We start from the raw sequence: 23,971 nt of genomic DNA on the forward strand, positions 1-23,971 counted from the left end.
CGCGGGCGGCGGGAGCTCGGGCTCCCGGGCGAGCCGGGGACGCGGCGGAGGCGCGGGCCTGGGTCGGAGACAGCGGGGGCCGCACCGAGAGTGGGAGGGAGAGAGAGACAGAGAAGGACAGACGGAGACCGGGAGGAGGACAGATAGAGACGCGCAGGGGAGACAGGGCAGAGGCGGAGGGAGGCAGGGGAGACACTGGGAGGGCGGCAGGCAGAAGACAGAGACCCCGCAGGGAGAGACGGAGAGACCCGCACGGGGACAGAGGAGACCGGCGGGGGGACAGAGACCCAGGGGGGCAGCCGGGGGGGGGCAGCGGATCCCGGGCCGGCCGGCCGCGGGGCTCTCGGGGCCGGGGCCGGAGGCGAGCGCCGCGGGGCAGGGAGCGGAGCGCAGGGCGGGGGACAGCGCGGGGTGACAGCGCGAGCACAGCGGCGGGCGGCGGCGGACGGGCGGCGGGGGCGGGGGGCGCGAGCGCGGCGGTCGAGCGCCATGGGCCCCCGGACCCCCGGGCTCTGAGCCGGGGCCCGGCCCGACGATGCTGACGCCCAGGCGGCGCCGGGGACGCGGCGCGGGGCAGCGCTGAAAGTTGGGCGGCCCGCGGGGAGAGGCGCGGGACGGCCCCGAGGCGCGGAGACCCGGAGACCGACGGACAGACCCACCGGCAGCCGGGAAGGGGGGCGGCGCCGGCCCGCCGAGTTCGCGGGGAGGGGGCGCCGGGACTCCCCTCTCCCCGCCCGGGACGCCGCCCGCCCGCCCGCGCCGTGGGATGTAGAGCCCGCTCGCCGCCTCCTGGACCTTCGTCGGACCCTCCGCCCCGCGGTAAGCCGGGCCCACGCCCACCGCTGGCGCTGTCCGTCTGTCTGTCCGGCCGCGCGCGTGTCTGTGTGTCCCGTCGGGGGGGGCGGGGGGCGGTGGGAGCCGTTGGCCCCGCCCGTCAGCACCTTATCCCCGCGGGTCTCGGCTGCCAGGCGCGCGTTACGCGCGGCCCAGCGACTCCCCGGGAGCTGGCAGCTCTGTCTCTCTGTCCCTCGGTCCGTCGGGAGCGTGAAGGTCTGGGTTGTGGCCAGAAAGGCGGAGAGGGGTGGGTAGAAGAGGCCTTGACCTTCTGCCCCGGCCACGACCTTTCCCTGCCTCCACCCACCCCCCGTTGTCAGCCGGTTCTGAGGAACTTCAAGGCAGGTGACTCGTGGCAAAGGGTGGCGGGGTGGGGGGGTGGCGGGGGTCCCCTTTCCACTTCCCCAGCTGCAACCTGTTTGCAAATGGCCCTCTGATCTGACAGAAAACAACATCCCACCTCTCATGCTTTGAGCACCTACTTTGGGCCAGGTGACCCCAAGGTGGGTGGGCAGGGGTCCAGTCAACGGAGTATTTCACATTTCAGAGGGGGAGAGACGGAAGCTGTGGAGAGAGGCAAGGACTGCTCTTCTCTCCCTACAGGAGAGCCCCAAGGAAAGAGAGGTCTGAATGAGCCCCTGAGCAGGGAAACTTCCCTGCCTCCCCACCAGCGTCAACATCACACTTCTGCCTCCGGTGCCTAGGCTCTAAGATGGGGAGAGAATGCGGGGAGATGGTAGGTGGAAGAGTGGTGGAGGGACTAGAGGCAGGGCAGCCTGGCTCAGTTGGCAAGCCAGGGCCTCGAGACCAGTAGGATGCTGAGCAGCACGTTGAGGGAACGGGGAGCTGAGGGACGGAGGTCCCAGGGCCACACGTGCAAGACCCAGAGAGGAGCCAGACCCGTGTGTGTGTGTGTGTGTGTGTGTGAGAGAGAGAGAGAGAGAGAGAGAGAAATGCTTGTTCTGCTTCTCCCCACATACAGTCCTGTGACCTCCCGGGCTGCCGGAGTTTGGGGAGCTATGGGCAGGACTTTTGGGGGCCTGAGAGCCACACTGTGGCCCTGCCTTGGCCTGGGATGAGAGGAACAGAAGACAGAAAAGGGTGGTGGGATAAGGTCTGGGTTGCAACATGGCAGGAGCAAAGGCTGTTGGCCATTGAGCTGACCCATATCCAAGTTGGAGCCTGGAGGGCTGAGCCTAGAACATTCGACTGTTCTCCACAAGGAGGAGGGCTCTTTCTGGGGTTTTCCACACTGGGAAGTGGGCTTCACATACCCTACATTCAGGATCCTGGAAATCTGCTCACTAGCTGAGGGACAAGCACCCTGAGCAAGTCCCTCTCCTCCCTGACCCTCAGCTTCCATATCTATGGAATGAGGACACAGCTCTCTGCCCCACTGACCTCCAAGGCCTCAAATGAGCTGAGGGCTGTTCACAGGCTGGGAAAGTGCTGGGCGGACGGCAGTAAGGACTCATTTTGCCTTTGGGAAGGTGAACAGCTAATGGAAAGAGAGGATATGGCCTCAAATAGAGGATTGACCAAGAAGGGGAGTGTCCAAAAATTAGAGGGGGATCTGGGGCTTAGGAGCTATTCCTCAGGAATCTTTGGTTACCCTTGAAAAGGAAGCACTTCTCCCAGAAAAAAAAAAAAAAAAGCCTCTGGGGTGACTGGGAACGGTCGGAGCTGGCCTTGAGTATCTGCTGGGTGACCTTGGGCAGCTGGCTTGACCTCTCTGGGCCTCAGTGTCTTCAACTGGAGAATGGGGATGTTGGTACTGACTTCATTGGGTTGCCAACTGATTTACAGACGATGTCAGGTCTCTGAAAGCAGCTTGCAAAAGCCTGGAGCATAGTAGGTTCTTAGACATTTGCAGAACACAGAATGAAGTAGCTCTAGGAGATGCTGTGGAAAGATTTCTTAGCTTAGGATAAGAGGGGAGGAGGAAGAGTGTAGGCTTACAGGGCGGGTTGGTTCTTAATGTGGATCTGGGGGAGGCGGGGGTGAGTGCTGAGGGGGGTGTGAGGAGGAGGGGGCCCCTCTGCGGGGACCACTGAGTCACGAGGACATGTAAGCGACATGACAACCAGCAACATGGTAACCAGGAGACTAGTGGCGGTGGGAAATGGAGCTGGAACGGTGTGTTGGGGGGGCAGGACTGGCAGTCCTGGGGCTGGAGGGTCCGGGGCAGAACTAGGCCGGTCTCTCAGAGTGAGGAGGGTATCCTGAGGCCAGGTGGGCTGGAGTGGTTGGTGGGGGGGCCAGGGTGGAAGGAGAGGAGGTGACTCCGGGGTCTGCCGGGCAGGGGGGCTTCTCCCGCACCTCTCCAGGCTCCTCGCTCCTCTCCTCCACATCTCCACTTTTCATGCCTCTCCCCCCTAGGATGCCAAATTTGGCTCACGCAATCTGTCGTCTCTCTTCTGAGATTGGCACCGGGACCAAAGCCGAGTGCATTACATGCATTACATCACCGCCGCTCCCCCTGCACGAGGAAAGGGAGGGACGGAGGGCCGGGGGGCAAGCGGCCAACCCTCAACTTAAATTCCTGTCTTCCTGCTCACTCTTGCTGCCTCAGTCCCAGGTGGTGGGGGCTTCCGGGAGCAGCCAAGCAGGGCCTCGAGGCAGGGCAAGGGCTCCGATCTTGGAAAGATCCCAGGGCCAGGGCAGGAGGTCACACCATGTTGCTGTCCCCCTGGCTAGGTGGCACCTGGGAGGCAGGGAGCCTAAATTCAGGACGATCTGTCATTGCCTTGCTGGGTGACCTTGGGCAGGTCCCCCCATCCCGTGCCCTGTGCAGTGTCTACATCTGTGTGGAGAACAGTTGGCCACTAGAGATCTTGGTGAGTTTCCTGAAAAAAGATGCCCTTGAGCCCTGCTGCTCTCCTGGGCACAGAGGAGGAGTCCAGAATTTTGAATGGCTCCCTGTGACTTTCAGCAAAGTCTACCTCCTTATGCCCCCATCTCCTCACCTGTCAAATGGGGACGAGAGAACCCTCAAAGGCACGAGATGTGAAAGAGATAGTGGACGTGAAGTTGAGAGACAGGGGAAGAGACAGGGTCTCTGGCCCTAGACCCCCAGAGCCTCAGGGGCCCGGTGGCTCCCTGCATGCTGGGCAGAAGGTAAGGGGGCAGTGGGGACAGTAGCTCAATACGGACAGAAGGCTTGGAGCTTAACTCACTGCTCTGATGTCCTTGTTTTACAAAAGTGGAAACTGAGGCCCAAAGAGAGAAGTAGACCCCCATTCCAAGGTCACAGTAATGGTTTGGGGGTAGAGGAAGTAGTGCTGGGGCCCGAACCCAGGGCCCTGGTTCCCAGCCCTGCCTAGAAGTAGGTGGGCAGGCAGGCAGATACACACCCTGTGGAACACTGTGCAAGACCAGGCGGGACCCAGGAGCTTGGAGGGCCCAGTTCTCACTTTGGCCTCCCCTGTTCTCCCTTCCTGCTCCCTGGGTCCCCTCATCTCCAGCATCCCTGAGCATTAATCCCATCCCTCCTCAGTCTACTTGAAGAGCTCCCTTTTGGGCTCATTTTAAAGCGAGTTCCAAGCAGTCCCAGGCAGGGACAGGCTAGATTTGGAGTTAAGCTAGAAGATTATGGCCCCTTCTAGAAGATTCCCAGAGCTGGAGGAAGAGAAAGATGGGGAGCCTCTGTGGATGTTTTGTGAAATAGTGAGCTCCTCATTCCCAGAGCTATTTAAGCAGAACCAGATGAGATGAGTACCTGCCAAGAATCCTGTACCGGTGAGTCCTGCTTTATGGGTGAGGGTGAATGGCATCCCCACCTCCAAAATCTCAGTCCTTCATATCCCAGGAGAGGCTGGGGAGCAGCACCCGTCACTTACCCGCTTTCCAGCAAGGAAACTCACATTGTTACGCCAGGCATTGGGGTAGGAGCTTTTTGCAAACGCTTTCTCTTGTAATCCTCCCAACAACCCTGCCATGTCGATTTGGTGTCCCTGTGTTACAGATGGGGGAGCCATGGCTCAGAGAGTCTATTCGATTTGCCCAAGGTCACACAGCAGGGAGGTGGATGAGTCTGGATTTGAGTCCCGGCCAGTCTGATTCTCAGGGGCTGTCCCTGGGACTTCCTTGAGAAAAGAATGGAGAAAGTCCCTCCCCTGGGCTGGGGTTTGGCAGGAGATGATGTGTCGCCCCCACAGCATGACACCCCCTCAATGATCCTCTGGGGGCTCCATTCTGAAGACATGGATATAGACGGGCACCCAGGGAAGAACTCACTTTACAAAGGGGAAGACTAAGACACAGGGACAAAGACTGACCTGTTCAAAGGTGCCCAGAGAGTCAGATTTGGGCCAGTGGGTCTGTTCCCCGCACTGGTGGGTCAGGAGGGTCCTTTGGGCTGACGATGGTGTGAGCTCTGGCATTGGAGGTCCTGACTGCTCGGTGGTTTGGCAGAGGGCTGAGAGGGTGCTGGCTCTAGGCTAAGGCTATGGGTAGGGGAGTTGGCCTGGGGAATGCAGAGGAGGGCTCAGGAAGAGAAACCAGCAGAAACAGCAGGTCCACCTCTGTCCTCCCTGGCCCTGCCCCAGCGCCACCCACAGATGTCAGTGCTATACACCCTGTGAGGTCACGGGAACCTGTGGGTGGGACCTGCCTGGCAAGGGAGGAGGAGCTTGGCACCAGCAGCCTTGGGTGTGGCTCCCAGTGCGACCTTAGGTCAGTCCCCCACCCTCTCTGAGCTTGCTGTGCTCGTTTGTCGGTGTGAGGGAGAATCTGGACCGAATGATCTGTTTGCACAGTGTAGCTCCCCGAGGGCTGTCATCTCTAAGTGCTCCTCCCATCCCCATGAGGACCTTGGGCCCCGGGCAAGGGGCAGGCAGGAATCCTGGAGGTTGGCATAACCTTTAAGCCTCCTGGGCGACTCAGCCCTCCTTGGGGTGTGGGGGATCTCCGGGCGCAGCCCTTCTTCTCCTTTTCATCTTTATTTTTCTCCTGCTCCCTCTTCCCCTCGCTATGTGGGCTGATCGCTGCTCAAACTTTTAATTCAGATGGTAATTGAAATAATAATACGGGCTGAGGCCCCTCTGCCTGTGACGCTGCAGCTGGTGGAGCTCAGCTATGAATAGACCTTGAGTCACACACGCGCGCTCCTGCCGGCGCGCACTCGGGGCTCTCTGCGCGCCTCTCGGGGTGGTGGGTGGGGTGCAGCGAGGGGGGCAGGGTGGGCTCACGCTCCAGCTGGCTCTGGGTCTCGGCCCCCCGCTCTCAAAGGCCTGAGACACTTCTGCCCCTGCCACCCACTCTCCAGTCCCTACGGCAAAGCTGCGAGACTTGGGACATCCGCGGTCCTCTCTGTTTCTGGAAGGGGACACTGAGGTCCAGCACGGGGAGTGGCTGACGGGGCTCAAATAGAAAGTGACTGGGACGAGGTTTGAGCTGGTGGGTTTTTGCTTCATTCTAAGACCACTGTTCTGTTTTAGGACACGCAGGCAGGCAAAGGGGGGAGGGGAGTGCTGGGGTGCGGCGCTGCCCCCCCTTTGGTGTCCCCCTGCCTCAGTCCTCCCAGCACACGCTCGCACGCTCTCTCACACACTCCCTCACACGCACACTCAGACGCCCGGCTGCTCGGAGAGGTGGTGCTGTTGCTTGGTGGCTCGGCTGACGGGGAGGTTTCCTTGGAGGTCCTGAGGCAGGAAGGGGGACAAGCCCCCACGTGCCAGGCTCTAGGCTAGGCTTTGTATTCATGGTTTTACTGAATGCTCCTTGCCACCCCGTGAGGGCCATCACTCCCACTTTTCAGTTGAGGAAACTGAGGCTCAGCTAGAAGCCCTAGTTTGCCCAAGGTCCGGCAGGTAGAAGCATCCGTATACCGGCATCCTGCTGGAATCCTCCCAGTTCCAGCCATTCTGGGTCCGTCCATTTGGCTTGCTGAAGGAGGAAACGTGCGTCTCTTCCAGCCCGAGGCTTCCCTTTCTCTCCCTGCGCCAGTTGCCCCATTCCTCCCTGTGGCTGCCTGGCCACTGATTGACCAGCTCTTGTGCCAACAGCCGGAATATCCGGTCTCAGGGGACAGGGGGAGGCCAGGTGTCCGTGGGGGGCATTGGCAGGTCAAGGAGAGAGGCTACCAAGACTGGTGATCCTTGGTGTTTGGACCCCAGCTGGAGCGGTATAGGGAGAAGCTGTGGTCATGGTCATGGCCCTATCAACTGAGAGCTTTGGTCTAGGCCTGCTCAGGTGGACCCAGCAGGGGTCCACCTGACCCCTGCTGGGTCCACCTGAGGGGACCCAGCATCTCCCCTCTGCCTCGGGGGAAGGGCAGAGGGGAGATGGGGCCGGACGTGGGGAGTGCAGTTGAGCAGAGGCACCCCTGGGCCTGGGAAGATGGGGAAAACTCTATCCAGCATTTTCTGGTGGCCTCATCTGCTCCTGTATTTGCTTTTTCTCCCATACTCTGCTGGGACATGGAGCAACTGAGCCCAGAGACCACAGTGAATCACCCAAGGTCCCGCAGCAAAGGTGGCAGAGCTGGGGCTGGACTGGCCCAGGGCTCCTCCTGACTCTCTGCCTCTTCCCTCCCTCCAGTCTGGGGATTTCTGGGGCAGCTGAACAAAGAAGTCTGCCTGAGTCAGGCCGGCCTGGGATTGAATCCCAGCTACCCCCCTCACTTACCCTTTACCCATTGTGACCTTGATTGGGAACCTCTCTTAGCTCCTCCATGAAACAGGGACAACCTGTGGCAATGGGGGGATGTGCTGGGCTTTTCCCTTTTGTTGCCCTGTCTGCTGTCCAGCTGCCCCAGCTCGACCTGGGCTGCAAGATGGGAGGGGACCTGAGCTAGGCCAGGGAGGAGGGGGCACATGACTGTGAGGGACTAATCCCATTTTACTGACGGGGAGAATGAGGCTTTGAGGAGGGAGCTCGCCCAACCTTGATTTGGTGGCAGAATTGGTGCCAAGTTTTACCATCTGGCCTCTGGGACCGCCCCCCCCATCCGGATCAGCAAAGTCTCTCCCCTACCCGCCCCCCTGCAGCTCCCCTCCCAATCTCGACTTCTACCCCAAACTCCCAGTGTAGGCCTGAGAAGTCCAGGCCCTCTGCCCTGTGACAGTTAAGGTGCCACTGCGCCCAGGGGACAGCAGGAATGGGGGGCAGTGATTTGGACTCTCCATGGGACCCTCTGAGGGAGGTAGCATGCACAGAGCTGGAGGTAGCCTGGTCGTGGGCACAAGGTGGGAAAGGGCAGAGGGGCTCAGGCACTCTGGCACATGGTCCTCTTGGTAGGGAGCTCACCATCTCCTGGGGCAGCCCACTGTGTCTGGAAGGTTCTGCTAAGGGATACCTGCCTCCTACTTTGGCTTTTGCTCTGAGGGAACCAGCCCATTCCCTACAGGAAGGGCGGCTAGCTCCCCCCGTGCTCCCCCAAGGCTTCTCTCCTCTGGCCTCCGTAGTCCCAGCTGTGCCCTGTGGAGGGGAAACAGATCTGGGTTCAAGTCCAGCTCTACCCCTGAGTGGCTGTGTGGCCTTGGGCAGTGTATTCACCTCTCTGAGCCTCCATGCCCCGACCTATGGGGTGGGCTTGTGCCCCTACATCTGAGGGTTGCTGGGAAGATCCATGAGCTTTGAGAGAAACATGGCCCATCGTTGACAGGAGCTTCTGTGTGGCCCGACTGGTCAGGGGCGAATCCTGCTGATTGCCAGGCCCAGCCCCCACGCTCACTGGCCATCGCCTTCAGACGCTGCTTCTCTAGTTATCCTGGGTGTCAGTGCCCGAACCCTCTGCTGAACCCTCCAGACCTGCTTGGGCGGGGGCAGGGCTGGCTGAGCACCAGCGCCAGGCTGTGCAGCTGCAAATCCTCAGGCCACCTGACCTTGGAAAGAGCCTCTCTGGCTGGGTTTCAGGGCCATCCCCCAGACACTGGGCAACAGGGAGGAGAAGGAACCAGGTGGGGCAGAGCGCGGGCATGGCCTCATGCTGGAGCTGGCCTGGGTCCCCGGGGTGACAGGCCAGGAGAGAGGAGAACGAACTGACAGCCAGCCATGGGAGGGAGTTACAGTTACCAGCTGCATTAACAGCAAGGCAGAGCCTCACTCCTCACACTCTAGTGGGCTGCCTGAGGAGGGGTGAGCTCCCTGTCATGGGAGGTGTGCAAGCAGCTGCTGAATGACATCTGTTAGGGGGACGGCAGCAGGTTCTAATACAGGGCCAGAGAAAGGGATCAGACCCAGAACCCAGAGTCCTATTGTCTGGGCCACGGTACAGAGGTCCCATGATCCTAAGGGTCTAACAGAGTGTTCCAAGTTTTCCCTCATGACCTCCAACAACTCTCCCCACAGTTGTGCCCTCCAAAAGCCCATGGTCCTAGCATGGGCAGTTGTAGCTTCAAGAGAGGCCCTAGGGGCGCCTGGGTGGCTCAGCTGGTTAAGCAACTGCCTTCGGCTCAGAGTCCTGGGATCCTGGAGTCCTGGGATCGAGTCCCGCATCGGGTTCCCTGCTCGGCGGGGAGCCTGCTCCTCCCTCTGACCCTCCCCCCTCTCATGTGCTCTCTCTCTCTCATTCTCTCTGTCTCAAATAAATAAATAAAAAATCTTAAAAAAAAAAAAAAAAAAGACAGGCCTTAGAGGCTTGTGCCCACCCGGGGACACCCGAAAAGAAAATAGACAAGCCCTAGATCCCCATCTCAGCCAGTTCAGGGCTCCTGAGCACGCAGCAGGTCGGTACTGTTCAGCATACATGCAGGTCCTGATCCATTAGTGGTTGTGAAATTGATTTAGTGAGCTCACTACTTATATTCTTAATGAAATAAAAAAGAAAATGTCAAGCGCTTTGTATGTAGTGAGGGTATTATTTTGCAATGCTCTTGTTACAGTTTTTAAAATATGTATGTTGTATAATGAGTAGCAATATACAGTGTCTTTGTTTTTAATCTGGGTCTTGGTCAGAAAGTTTAAAAGCTACCGCCCTGTATAGAAATCCTGGAGGCAGCACTGACAGAGGCTGGGGTGTGCAGATCCCTTTATTTTCCGGGAGGCTCAGCTCCCAAGAATATAAGTGGCAAGAATTCCAGGATGCCTCTCTGCTGTCCCCAGACCTCCCTTCCCTGGCCCAGCAGCCCACTTCGCTCAGGGCTGTCGAGCCCCACAGCCAGCCACCCCACCCCAGGGCCCGGGGCCCGCTCTCTGCCCAGCCCAGCCCGGGCCCAGCCCTGCTTCTTCTTCACATTTCCAGCTCGACCCACATCTCCCTGGAGACCTCTCTCGAAGCCCTCCTGCCTTGGCCTCACATGTTAACACACGGAGCTCAGCAAAGCAGGGTTGTGTCTTACTCACCTCTCTTCCCCCAGCACATGGTAGGTGCTCATTCCACGGGGATGTATGGAGCATCCCCCACTGAGTGTGGTGCCTTCCACCAGGCGGGAGGGCAGAGGCCACTCCAGCTCAGCATGGGTTTAGGGTGATGCGTGAATGAATGAATGAATGAATGGAGTCTGAGAGTCTCTGGCCTTAGGAGCCAGCTGGGCAGATGGCCAGAATGGTGAGCACATAGCACTCTGCCTGGTGTAGTCGGCCTCCCCATAGGGACAGTCACTCATGTCTGTGGCTGAGTGGGAGCTCTGGGGTCGGAGCAGGGACTGAGTGTTCCTACCCCTGTCTCTGGCTCTTCGGAGACCTGTCTGCCTGCCCCAGCCTCCTCGCCCCCTCCTCCAGTCCTTGGAGCTTCTCTTAGGGGCCTAGAGCCCTCCATGGGAATCAGGGACACCCTGCTTACTCCCCTGGGGGACACCTTCGGAGAAGCCGGTGCTCTGTGGAAGGAGGGGTAAAGGCCCGAGGCCTCCACCGTCCTGCACTCACTCCAGTGCCCCGGAAGCTCTCCTTCTGGCCTCCACTCAGAGACCACCTCCGCTGCGGAGAGGCTCTCCCTGACTACGGTGACAAAGATAGCTCCTCCTTGGTCACATTCTGTCATATCCCCTGCTTAGGTCCCTCACGGGAATGATGACAAGCGGAAATTATCTTGTTTCTTCGTCAGTCCTCCGATGTTTAAGTGTCTACCATGTGCCGGGCACCAGGGTTCCAGGGTGAAGCAGAGATTCAAGACCCCTGCACTTAATGGTGGTTGTACATGAAATCGGTTTGGATCAGAGAAATGCTGTGAGGATCAGGACGCAGACAGAGAGCACCCGGGGGCCTTTCGGAGGAGGCAGCCTCTGACTCAGACCTGAACGGTAGCAAGGTGTGAGCAGTGGCGTCTGGGAGGATTTCAACCAGAAGGAACAACCCGTGTAAAGACCAGAGATAGGAATAAACTTGCTGTGTTCAAGGAACAGAAGAATGGCCTGAGCGGCTGGGGGTGGGGTGCGGTGGGGAAGAGGGGAAGTGGAGTTGTGTGGTCGTGACGGGGCCTGGAGCAAGGGGGACGCTGCAGGCTGGCTGGACAGCGTGTGGGGCCAGCGTCCAGGCCCCAGTCCCACAGTTCACCTTCTTGCAGAAGCTCCTGAACCCAGACGAAGATGAGAATGACAGCACCCACCTCCGGATCAGGATCAAAGTTGTGGCCAGGGCTTGGCCCACAGTAGACACTCAGTTGTTCTACCATTATTATGATGACTGGCTTTGGGAGAGCAGAAGGGTGATGCCCATGTGTTAGAACGACCCCCTGGGAGGTCACAGACGGTGATGGGAAGGCAGCGGGGGGCGGGGCATTGGTCGGTCTTGGCAATGCTGGGTTCACGTTGCCTCTTAGACACTGAGCAGACGCCGCCGAGAGCAGGAGCCCCATTAGCCTGTTCCTGCTCCCAAGGACAACTGGGGCGGCCGGGGTCTGTGGTATTTTAAGCCAAGGCCAAGCCTGGGCCCTGCAAGAGGTGTGCACATGGAGGCTGGAGGAGGGTTTGAGGAGCCAGCCGGATGGGGGCCTTTGGGCCTGGAGGACTCGAGGAGGAAGGCAGGGGTGAGGAGCCAGGGCCCCCTTCGGAGCCCGGGAGCCCTGGAGAGGAGCCCTCAAGGGGGGCTGGGGAGAGGATGGGAGGTGATGCGCAGCCCCTTCAAGAAGGGCTTTTGCACTTTACAGTTTATAAACCCTTACCGTCCACGCCGCAGTTCGTCTTCACAGCATGCCCACCAAGTGGGTGTTATTCCTCCCCGTCTTAGGGATATGACTCAGAGAAGTCAAGGCATTTTCCCATGGCCGCACAGCACCGAAGTAAAACATTCTCAGGCTTCCTGGGATCACAGGCCCTTTTGGGGACCTTATGAATGCTCTAAGCCGTCTCAGAAAAATACACATATGTATGCACTAATTTTAAAGCCTTCTATGTGTCTTTTTTTTTTTTTCTGTAGGTAATACATTCATATGGCTCTAAAATTAAAAAGACACAAACAGGAATCCAGTGAGAATTCTTCCTCCCACCCATCCCCAGCCACCTGCTTCCCCCCGCCCTCCCCCGGAGGCGGCCAGTGTCACCAGCTTCCTGGGGCTCCATCCACAGACAAGCCCAGACAAGCAAATATGTGTGTCTATAAATTTCGTTCTCTCCTCTTTTCCACAAATGGTAGATACTATACTCAATGTTCATCACTGTTGCCTTTTTTTTTTTTTTCTTTTTTGCTAAAAGACACATCTTGAAGACCCACATGGCTCCTTCCAGGGCTCCCTCCTCCTTTTTTGCTGGCTGCGTGATGTGCCATTCGCGGATGGGCATCAGGCTGCCTCCAGGCCAAGCTGGGCAGACAAGGGGCCCAGCTCCCCTGGTGCATGACCGGCTGCAGGCTGAGGTCCAAGAGCGCACCCAAGTGTCATAGGCAGTCCCATGGCTCTCCGAGGCCACCCAGGGCCACGCAGGGCGAGGCAGAAAGTAAGCCTGGGACTTGGCTCACACTTGCCTTCCCTGCTCCTCCCGTCTCCCCACACCTCTTCTTAGGCCCATCAGAGAATCCAGGGAACCCCGTGCCGGTGTGGGTGAGAGGTGTCAGCCCCCACGCGCCCCCCCACCCACGGCGCCGGTAGACACTCCCCCCACCCCCACCCCCACCCCGCCCTGGCCGACAGCCCCAGCTCCTGCGGGCTTGTTTGCTGAGAGACCGAGGTTGGGCTGGTGATCTCCACGCCCGCCCCCTTCCCCGGCTGGGGCATGTGCCCTGGACTTGGACTGTGCCAAGGCCACCTCTGCTCCTGTCCCTGGCCCACCGCAGCTACCACGTCCCCAGCACCTTGCCTTCTCCGGTGTCCTCACTTTGCCCTTGGTGGCTGGGGAGGGACAGCATCCAAGTGGAGAAGGGATGTGGGGCCGCTGGCCTCGCGTGGTCTGGGCTGGTTGGGACCCACTGGGCAGCTCTGCCGAAACTCCTCTTCTCCTGGCTCCGGGGGCCCTGCTGTCCGGGTGCCGCTCTGCCTCCCTCCGCTGTGCCGGGTCCTCGTCCGCGGGCAGGGGATGCCCGGCGGCTCTGGGGCCTCCGCTCTCCTCCTCAGCATTCCTGCCCCAGGAGGAGAGCGGCCGCATCAGCTTCCATAGCTTCCCACAGCGCCAGTGGTCAGCATCAAGCCTCGGGGTCGGACGTGCTGCGGACTTCTCCACCCGCACACCCCACAGCCACCGCACGCTGGAAACCATCACGCCTTAAATCGGGTCCTCTTTCAGTGTCCCGTGGCACCTGTTCCCAACACCCCTCTTCCCAACCGCCCCATGCAACCTGCCACCGTGCCCTGCAGGCCACCGCCTGGGCTGCCGCCCGAACCCGCGCGAAAGCCTCCTGCGTGCATGGGACCCCGTGCGGGGCCCCAGCACCTCTTACCCCGTGAGTGCACCGGGCCCAGACAGTGGAGGCCTCCGAGGCCAGACCAGGGCAGGGGGCCACAGAAGCCACATCGAGGAGGGTTTCTTTTTTTCTTTTTTTTTTTTTTAAAGATTTTATTTATTTGAGAGAGAGAGCACGAACACAAGAGCCAGGGGGGAGGCAGAGGGAGAAGCAGGCTCCCCACTGAGCAGGGAGCCCGACGTGGGGCTCGATCCCAGGACCCCGGGATCATGACCTGAGACGAAGGCAGCCGCTCAACCGACTGAGCCACCCAGGTGCCCCTTTTCTTTTCTTTTTTTAAGTAGGCTCCATGCCCAGCATGGAGCCCAGCGCGGGGCTTGAACTCACGACCCTGCGATCAAGACCTGAGCAGAGATGGAGTCAGATGCTTAACCAAACTGAGCCCCCCAGTTGCCCTGAGGAGGTTTTATTTCTTAAGCCTGGTGGTGGATACACAAGGGTTTATTGTATTATTCTTTATTCCTATCTGTCTTAAAGATTTCACATGAAAATTGAAAAGATCCAACCAGGCAAAACCCAACTGCCTGCCCACCTGTTTCCTGTGGCCATGAGGGTGAAATCCGAAATCCCTCCCACCCCCTACCCAGGACCTCATCCTGGGCAAGTTTGCTCTCGCTCCTCTTGCTCACTTCACTCCCACTAAGCAGACTTGCTGCAGATTCTTTTTTTTTTTTTTTAAAGATTTTATTTTATTTATTTATTTGACAGAGAGAGACACAGCGAGAGAGGGAACACAAGCAGGGGGAGTGGGAGAGGGAGAAGCAGGCTTCCCGCCAAGCAGGGAGCCCGATGTGGGGCTCGATCCCAGGACCCTGAGATCATGACCTGAGCCGAAGGCAGTCGCTTAACCAACTGAGCCACCCAGGCGCCCCTTGCTGCAGATTCTTGACACGCCAAACCCCTTGTGGAATGTTCTACATCCCACCTTTCACACAGACACACGGTTCTCCTCACCGACTTGACTCCCAGTCACTACTCAGCGCTAGTTTCAATGTCACTTTCTCAAAGAGACCTTAGGGGACCCCCCAGTAAACAAGACCCCCTTGTCCTTTCTTTCACATCACGCCGAACTTTCCTTCAAGCAGCTTACCACAATTTCTGACTGCCCAACTGTGTAGATGCTATTATGTGTGCAACGTCTCTCCCCAGCTGAGCCATAAGCTGGGTGAATCCACGGCCTGGGTCTGACCTGCAGCAGGGTACGATAAATAGTAGTGGACTGAACAATTTTTGAGGAAGAATGCACGGCAGACCAGGCCCCGAGAAGGCACAACGAGGCCATGGGGGATTGAATCCCACCACCAATGAGAGAGCTGAGGTTGTTCTGGAAAAGAGGAGCCTCCAGAGATCTGCTCTCACCTTCTAGTCCCTGTATAGAAGAAGGGCACAGGTGTTTGGGGACAGTCCCTTTGGTGGGCCAATCGAGGCAGCTCCTGTGAGGGTAGTAAGCTCTCCGTCAGGGCAGGGGCCAGGCGCGGGCCAGGCAAGAAGGGGCACGGCTGCAGGTTGGAGCAGTGACCCTTGGGGTCCTGCGGCCACCAGCTCCTGCCATTTGGCTGTGACCAGAAGGCCTCTCTGGACATTCTGGGGACCTTGCTTTCTGAGCCTGTTCACCTGATGGCTGAATGGCTGGGCAGGAAAGTTGGGAGGTGGGGTCAGAGCTGGAAGAATGAGCCCGCTCACCCCACACTGCTCAGAGCCCCTCTGCAAGCCCAGAGTCTCCTGTGTGTCTGGCTCTATAATCAGGGACCATGTTCTGGCTCCAACTTGCCCTATGACCCAGCTTCTCCTTTCCCAAAAGGACTGACTTGACAGAGCCTGGCACACAGTAGGGCTGGATAAATATTTACTAAAGGGAAGAAACGTGCAACATGACCCATGTGTCCTCGGGCCAGGAGAGTAAAATGTCAAATGAACGTGCTCTGGCATCGACTGCCTGGGTCCAAATCCTGGCTCCTCCACTAATGGGCTGTGTGACGTTGGATCAGTTGCTGGATCTCTCTCTGCCTTAGTTTTCTTACTTCTAAAGTAGGGATCATAATGGTAACTTCCTCTGAGGTCACGGTGAGCAGGGCAGGAATTGATCAGCGTAAAGCACTCAGAAGAGGGCCGCACAGAGGAAGTGCACGCTCAGTGCTCCGCGAGGAGTTTGCGATGTCACCCCGGCGGCCGGTGGGGGCGGGCCTCCGTGTGCAGTGGGGTTTCAGGGCACGGAGAGTGTGAGGGAGGAACGGCGTTCATTGAGCACCCACTCTGTGGCCTGCAGCTCTGTGACAGGTGGCAATCCACATCTGGCCCTCAGGACCACCCTGCAAGGTAGGCATTACCACGTTCCTTTGCAAATGAAGACACTAAGGCTCGGAGAGGTCAAGGGATCTGCTGGACCGAGCATGCGAGGCGGGACTGCTCCCACTTCCCGCCCAGCCCCCCGGGGAGATCGTGGCCACTGCCCTTGCTCGGCTGCTCCCGGGGCTGGTGTGGGAAAACAAACGGGGCAGGGCCATGTGATGGGTGCTGGGCGGGCTCTGGCGAGCTGCAGCTCAAATCCAGGGGGAGGAGGACAAGGGAAGGACTGGTCAGCCTCGGGAGTGATTTGTATCACTTAGCAACCACGTGCGCTGTGCTGGGCACATGATGTGCATGATCCCATTTATTCCTCATTACAGTTTTATGAGGTAAGGACTATTGCTAGCCCCACCTCGAGATGATGAGTGCAGGGACCAGAGAGGCTAAGTAATTTGCCCAAGGTCACTCAGGCAGAAAGTGGTACAGAGAGTCCGCTTTGGACTTGGGTTGAAGCCAGTACAGGGGGAAGATGTGGGCTCTTGAGCCTCATGAAGACAAGGTAGTCAGACCTCCTGGGGTCTGAGGAGCAGGACAGGGGCCTCCAGAAGGCTGTGGGCAGGAGGGGACAAAATGCCACAATTTCCCCCATGGCTAGATCCATCTCCAGCTCCCTTTTACTCTTTGAGGAACACAGCTCAGCTGCCAGGCCTTGAGCCCTTTCCCATCTCTGTGCAAAGCCCTCTGTGTCAGAGCTGAGTGAACTCTTACCCAAACCAGGCCGCTCAGGCCTAAAAGGCCTCAGTCAGAGCTGGAGGAGGGGCGGGGGGGCTCCTTAGGGGGCTGGGAAAGGAGACAATGGTGCTAATTCCTTCCACATCCCCCAGGGAAATCTTTCTAGCCTCTAGAACCTGATCTGGGTTCACTGAGTTAGCCCCTCACCCCACCTCACCTCACCTCCTTTGCCTTGTGCCTGTTCCTTCTGGTAGAAGAAGAGTCAGCCTCCCTGTCCAAGCCTCAGAGGGCTTCAGGGATGAAGGAGGCTGATGGGACTCAGGAACACCCACCAGCTCCCCTGCCTTATTTCAGACTCTGTGCTGGGTGCCTTGTTTCTTACATCTTCCCGCTCTCCTGCCAGGGAGCAAATATGGTCCCCCATTTTGCAGATGGAGAGAAGGAGCACCTGGCTGGAGCAGTTAGTGAAGCCAGGACCTGATGCTGGGTTTCCCGGCCCCCAGTCCCCTGTCCTGTGTCGTCATCCTCATCCTCCTCCTCCTCATCATCATCACGACCACCACCACCAGCATCATCTGCATATTCCGTGCATTCCACCTGCAAAGCCCTCTGGAGCCCTCGGTCCGCGTTTCTGTTCCTAGTGGTTATCACACTCGCCTCATCAGGGGTCTGGTGAGGTAGGTACAATCGCTATCACGTCCACTTTGCAGATGAGGAAACCGAGGTCCAAAGAGGACACGCTAGGAGGTGACAGAGCTGAGACTGAGAGCCAGGTCTTGCCGGCCAAACACAAGGGCTTAGCCAGCATGTTCTTTTCCTGAAGTCAAGAAGGAGCAGAGTGGAACAGACAGGCAGTGAGAGCCAAGGGGCTCAGAGGAGGCAGGGCTGCGGCTAGCGAGGCAGCCTGGGAAGATTCAGAGACTGGAGGGGCTGGGGCTGGGCCTGGGGGGCTGCGGAGAGACACGAGGAATCTGCGTTGAGCAGGGCGTTGTGGAAGGTGAAGGGAGCCCGAAGCCGAGACTGGGGGACCAGGGTGAGCCGAGGAGCTGGAGCCAGCCAGACCTGAGTGGGAATCCCAGCTTTGCCGCTTCTGCTGGGCAACCCCCATCCTCGTCCCTACTCCCCCCACCCCCAGCCTGTGATTCTTCAGCTGGGAAGAGAAATAATAACCCTGCTTGTTGCTGTGGTTGGTGCTTAATAAATACTTGTTAAATAAACAAAGCCTTGCAGTGACGCTTCAGGGAGATAGATCAGGCAGGGAGCTCACACTTCCAGCAGGTTCCTTCCCTGAGAGCAGCCACTGAGAAGGACGGCAGGTTCAGCTGGGCCCCAGGGCTGAGGAATGTGACCTCCGGCAAGTCACTTCACCTGCCCTATTGTCCCATCCAGTAACAACGGCATGCATCAAGGCCCTGCAGGCTGGCTAAGTGTCCCCTTCCTCCTGCCCTCTAGAGAGCCTGCCTGGTCCCCGTCTCAGGAAGGGCTGCTGCCGCGGGTTGGGGGCCACGGTGACATACCCCTGCAGCCACCAGCGTTCTCCCGTGCGGGGGGTGGGTGCGCACTGGGAGATTTGTCTTCACAGTCGGCCGGGGTTGCTGGAGTCCCCCTAGCGCTGCTGTCCCTTTATCAGCTTTTCTTTGGCAAAGGGAGTTGTGGGTCATAAAATCAGAGGGAAAACCTAGTGACAGGCGTGGGGTCTTTCTCCTGCCTCCTCTGGACCCGTGGCAGGCCGGGCATCCGGCCGTCTCCCGGAAGGAGCAGGCTAGCGATGATGCCAACGAGTTGACAGCCCTGCTGGTCACCTTCACCAGGTCCCCGAGGCCAGAATGTCCTTGGCTAGGCACTGCCTCCCTGTGCCACAGCCCTGCTCTTGGCCTCAGTTTCTCTAGTTGTCCAGTGAAGTCTAGACTAGGGGCTCCAGATTTGGGACGTTGACAGCACCGTAAAATTAAAGGAAAAGACAAAGTTTGGTAACTGGCGCAGCATCTCAATCCTTCACTTCGCCAAGAAAGGACATTATGTTTTTAAAAGCAGCCAGCATCTCCCATCCCTATCACTTCCCCAAAGAAAGAATGTTGACCACGAAAGGAGTCTCAGGATGCACTCAGGCTCAAGGGTAGCGACCGGCCCAGGAAGCTGGCCCAGAAGGAGAAGGACTTGCCCAAGGTCACCCCGCAAGGCAGTGAGGGGGGCCCAGCCTCGCGGAGCCTCCGCCTTAGGAAATGTGCTGAAACCGAGTTCTCCCATGTGTGTTCATTTCCCGGCACACTTGTTGCAAGAGAATGAACACCAGCTCCCTGCCTTCGTATGGTTTCACTGTAGACGCGATCCATGGGACGCGCTCTCTCCAAAAGCACATCTATATTCAGAGGAGGGTGATACCCAGTTGTCAATGCCTCTTGCCCTCTTCGACCATCTGTGCCCCTTCTCTTGCGCACGTTCCCCTTGGGCCCTTGGGCCTTCGCCAGGAAGCCTCGTGTGACAAACAAGGGACAGAAAACCCGGCTGTCTCCCGGTGGCCGTCCCATGCAAGCACGAGGCCAAGCTTCGGACTTTTCACTTCTCGGTCGGGCATCGTGTGGGTCAGCCCACGCGCTGGCAGGTGAGCCTCTCGTTCCTGCTGAAGGAGTCAGCAGGGACAGGAGCGCTCACTTATTTGAACGGGTCCCTGCAGGCAGGGCCCTCACCAACTGAGGGTCCCCAGGGGGACAGGAGGCACACAGGCCCCTCTGTGGCGGAGGGTGATGGGTCTGGGGGCGGCTTTCCCATCGGCCCAGGAGCAGACATTTCTGAGCATGGCTGAACATGGCAGAGCAGAGCCATGGGCACAGGGCGGGGAACCCCGCAGGGGCTTGAGGACACTGCTATGACCAGGAGAGGAGACACAGGGGTGCAGGACAAGCTGTGCCCCTACTGGGCTGAGATGTGAGGCTGGTGGGGATGGGGTGATGGAAAGGCAGGGGCTGGGTGGGGGTGAGGGTTGAAGCTGGGGGTGGGGGAGTGTCGGGTGGGGACATGTGGAGCCTCAGGGCTGACCCTGGATCCTGGGGCCGGGCTGATCCTGCCACTCGCACTCAGGACCGGGGAAAAGTGGGCCATGCTGGTGAGCGAGGACCAGCAGCCTAGAGCACGCGGGGACCATCTCCCTGACCCTCAGCCCCGGGCCCTCCTAGGGAGTGGGAGCCCCATGAAGAGTCTTCTCCTGCAGCAAACCCTGCCCCAAGCACTCCAGGGAGGAGGCTCCTCTTGCCAGGAGCACCTTCACCTCCCAGGAGCTCTGGAGTGGGAATGAGGTGCCCTGGCTCAGGGCTGGTCCACTCTGCCTCCCTCTGGGACCCTTAGCCAATCCATCCCAGGTCTGTGCTTCCTGGGCCTCAGATATAAAATGAGGGTCTTGAAATCAGTGATTTCCAGCTCCTTCTGGCTCTGGTTCCTTCTGTGGTGCTCCTGGAGGCATTCAAGACAGCGGGACAGAGCAGAGAGGGAGATGCTTAGTGAAGGATGACCTCCCTAAAACCTAGAAGGTGCCCCTGGCCCCCAATTTCTTCAGGGCTCCCACCTGGAGCCCTGGATGTTAGGCCTCTGGGGGAGGTGGCAGACAGGGTCTGGGACTCCCAGCTAAAGTTATGACCTCTTAAGGGCCAGCATTGCCCACCCACATTGTCTGTTAGATCTTCAGCCCAATGGGTCTCACTGGTCCTATTTTCCAGATGAAGAAACTGAGGCTCTCAGCAGCCAAGTGACTTGCCCCCCATGTTATGTGGTGGATGATCCAGGGAGCACAGGCTGGGAAGGGAGAAGAACCCAGAGTGGGGGGGTGATCGCGGGGGAGGAGGGGGGCAGGGCTCAGTCTCCCCAGGCCCGGCCGAGGGAGGGAGTTTCTCCCGGGAAGAGGCGCAGGCAGGCACCAGGCTGTTGATCTCTAAATTACAGCGTTGGCGCGCACCGGTTGCTGAGGCAACCGAGTTGTCCTGAACGGGGAAGTGTATAAACATTACCACAGATGCACAATTAGATCAGGAAGAAGAATAGAACAGAAAATAGAAACTTCCAGCCTTATATAATTCTGGGCCAAAACGTTACCGGGAGCCCAGGCCCAGGCCCAGCCCTGCGAGGAGCGGGGGCCCTGGGCAGCACCTTCTCTCTCCCGGGGCCCCGGCGGAGGGGAGGGGTGGAGGGAGGGTCTGCCCTCCGTGGGCCCGGCCGGTGCTTCTGCCACCCCGGCGGGGTGAGGGCCGCCTCCACTGAGACACAGCCGAGGAGGCTGACAGGCAAACCCTGCCTCTCGCCCGCGTCCTCCTGCTCTGGAGACTCGGGAAGGCAGGCAGGAGGGTGACTGGCTTTAACCAAGCACCCACGACCTCCTCGGGTCCTGTGAGGTAGGCTTTTGATCCCCATTTTACAGGTGAGGGGAAATGAGTTTTCCGAGGTGTCACAGCGAGGCAGTGGGTGTGTCTGCCTCCCTGCCTCCGGACCCGTGAGCTCATGGAGGTTGACGGCACCTGGGGGCTGAAGGCTAGACACACCTGAGTTTGGATTTACTCCACAGCTGTGCGGCCTTGGGCAGGTCACTTCCCCTCTCTGAGCCCCGCTCCCTCACCTGTGACATGGGACTAGCAATACCTACATGGGAGCCAAAGCTTGGGGCTCCCCTTTCCTCCATCTTGACCCCCACCATTGGTGTCTTCACCCACTTCTGTTCCCAGCAGGTCTGGGGACAGGACAGGAACCGACACGGGGCCTCGGGTCTCAGCGCAGTCTGGTAGGACTTTCCGCAATGAGGCAAATGTTCTGTATCAACTCCGTCTCGTCATGGCAGCCATTAGCCACAAGCGGCCACTGAGCGCTTGAAATGCGGGGCAGTGAAGTGAAAACTGTGTTTAATCTTTAGTAAATGTACAAAGCCACGGGGGGCCATTGGCTGCTCTTCGGGCCCGCTCGGGAGGATGTCCAGCCCCAGAGAGAGCCAAGAGGGCAGAGGCTGAACCCAGGAGGTGAGCAGGGGCCAGAGCGCTCGCAGCTCCCTCTGCTCAGGGCAAGGGGGACAGATGGTGGAGCCAAGATGGGTGCCAGGAAGCTCCCCAGATGGGGTGGGGGCCAAGGAGGGCCGGAGGGGGGCAGCACGAGGGCCGGCCTGGTGGCCTCGGCTTCTGGTCCTTGGAGGCACTGGCTCAGGCCCCCACACTCCCTCCCCGACCTCAGAAGCACCTCCCCCGCCATGTTCTGCCCGCGGGGCTCGAGGAGGTCCTGGGTCCTAGGCCAGGCTCTTCCCCTTCTGAGCCTCTGGCGGGGGTGGGGGGGCGGGGGGGGGTTCCCCGGCCGCCAGCATCTCACCTGTCGGGCTTCCCCCCCCAGGCCCTGCGTCTTCCCAGGTGACCACGCCGGCTTCAGGACATGCACGGGCACAGCCGAAACGGGCAGGCCCACGTGCCCCGGCGGAAACGCCGCAACCGCTTCGTCAAGAAGAACGGCCAATGCAACGTCTACTTCGCCAACCTGAGCAACAAGTCGCAGCGCTACATGGCGGACATATTCACCACCTGCGTGGACACGCGCTGGCGCTACATGCTCATGATCTTCTCCGCCGCCTTCCTCGTCTCCTGGCTCTTCTTTGGCCTCCTCTTCTGGTGTATCGCCTTCTTCCACGGTGACCTGGAGGCTGGCCCGGCGGCCGCGGCCGCGGCCGCAGCGGCGGCGGTGGCGGCAGGGGGGGCCCCGACGGGCGGTGGCGCGGCCGCCCCGACGGCCCCCAAGCCCTGCATCATGCACGTGAACGGCTTCCTGGGCGCCTTCCTGTTTTCTGTGGAGACGCAGACGACCATCGGCTACGGGTTCCGGTGCGTGACGGAGGAGTGCCCGCTGGCGGTCATTGCCGTGGTGGTCCAGTCCATCGTGGGCTGCGTCATCGACTCCTTCATGATCGGCACCATCATGGCCAAGATGGCTCGGCCCAAGAAGCGGGCGCAGACGCTGCTGTTCAGCCACCACGCGGTCATCTCGGTGCGCGACGGCAAGCTCTGCCTGATGTGGCGCGTGGGCAACCTGCGCAAGAGCCACATCGTGGAGGCCCACGTGCGGGCCCAGCTCATCAAGCCCTACATGACCCAGGAGGGCGAGTACCTGCCGCTGGACCAGCGGGACCTCAACGTGGGCTACGACATCGGCCTGGACCGCATCTTCCTGGTGTCGCCCATCATCATCGTCCACGAGATCGACGAGGACAGCCCGCTCTATGGCATGGGCAAGGAGGAGCTAGAGTCGGAGGACTTTGAGATTGTGGTCATCCTCGAGGGCATGGTGGAGGCCACCGCCATGACCACCCAGGCCCGCAGCTCCTACCTGGCCAGCGAGATCCTGTGGGGCCACCGCTTTGAGCCCGTGGTCTTCGAGGAGAAGAGCCACTACAAGGTGGACTACTCGCGCTTCCACAAGACCTACGAGGTGGCCGGCACGCCCTGCTGCTCCGCCCGGGAGCTGCAGGAGAGCAAGATCACCGTGCTGCCTGCCCCGCCGCCCCCGCCCAGTGCCTTCTGCTACGAGAACGAGCTGGCCCTCATGAGCCAGGAGGAAGAGGAGATGGAGGAGGAGGCAGCAGCCGCTGCTGCCGTGGCCGCGGGCCTGGGCCTGGAGGCAGGCTCCAAGGAGGAGGCGGGCATCATCCGAATGCTGGAGTTTGGCAGTCACCTGGATCTGGAGCGCATGCAAGCCACCCTCCCGCTGGACAACATCTCCTACCGCAGGGAGTCCGCCATCTGACCTCCAGGCCCCGCCTTCATCACTTCCCACACGAGCCTCTGCAGGGGGTGGGATGCCAGGACACCCCTTCCACACTCAGGACAGAGCTGACCCTGGCTGCGTGGACCTTCCGGAGGGAGGGGGGGGGCGCTTCAAAGACTGGGGAACCCCTTCCTATTGACTCCAGAGCCCAGGCCTGGGAAGGGCCCAGGATACCCTCTGCCCTGTCAGCCTACCCACTGGCATCTCGGGGACCCCAGACCCACCACCCTTTTCCCACTGACACTTCAAGGACGTGCCCCCTTTACTCTCAGAACCTTGGGGAAGGCGGCTGGACTGCTGGGGGTTGGGCATCACAGGGTTCTGGGGTGGGCAGGGGTTAGTGTGGGAGGAGGGAGGGTGGGGGTGCGTTTCTTTTGCATGACTGTGACCAGTTGCTCTTGACTTTCTTTTGTAAATATCTATAAATGGAGAAATGGAGGCACCAAATCCACCTTCTGCCATTTGTACCCGCAGGACGAGGAGGTGCAGTCCCTCTCTGTGAACCCCTCCCCCTCCCAGCCCGGCAAGCCTAGCCCCTTCCCCCGCCCAGCTGGCTGGTCCCCAAAGCCAG

General features: G+C 59.6%; 1 protein-coding gene across 3 annotated transcripts; it reads left to right on the forward strand.

Moving 5' to 3' along the window:
- Positions 1–719: 719 nt before the first annotated feature.
- Positions 720–23,737, forward strand: KCNJ4 (potassium inwardly rectifying channel subfamily J member 4). 3 transcript variants are annotated; one of them, XM_034987515.1, is made up of 4 exons: positions 720–819; positions 17,055–17,300; positions 21,515–21,617; positions 21,979–23,737. In XM_034987515.1, the coding sequence occupies exon 4, from the start codon at positions 22,018–22,020 to the stop codon at positions 23,377–23,379; it is 1,362 nt and encodes a 453-aa protein (XP_034843406.1). In that variant the 5' UTR covers positions 720–819; positions 17,055–17,300; positions 21,515–21,617; positions 21,979–22,017; the 3' UTR covers positions 23,380–23,737. The 3 variants fall into 3 exon arrangements, 2 of the variants coding, with proteins under 2 accessions (XP_034843406.1, XP_034843405.1); XR_004676041.1 differs by lacking the exons at positions 21,515–21,617; positions 21,979–23,737 and adding an exon at positions 21,330–21,354; XM_034987514.1 differs by lacking the exon at positions 21,515–21,617.
- Positions 23,738–23,971: the final 234 nt, after the last annotated feature.

Source organism: Mirounga leonina, unplaced genomic scaffold, assembly GCF_011800145.1.
Source record: "Mirounga leonina isolate KUSES-001 unplaced genomic scaffold, KU_Mleo_1.0 Mir_418, whole genome shotgun sequence".
Classification (NCBI taxonomy): Eukaryota; Metazoa; Chordata; class Mammalia; order Carnivora; family Phocidae; genus Mirounga; species Mirounga leonina.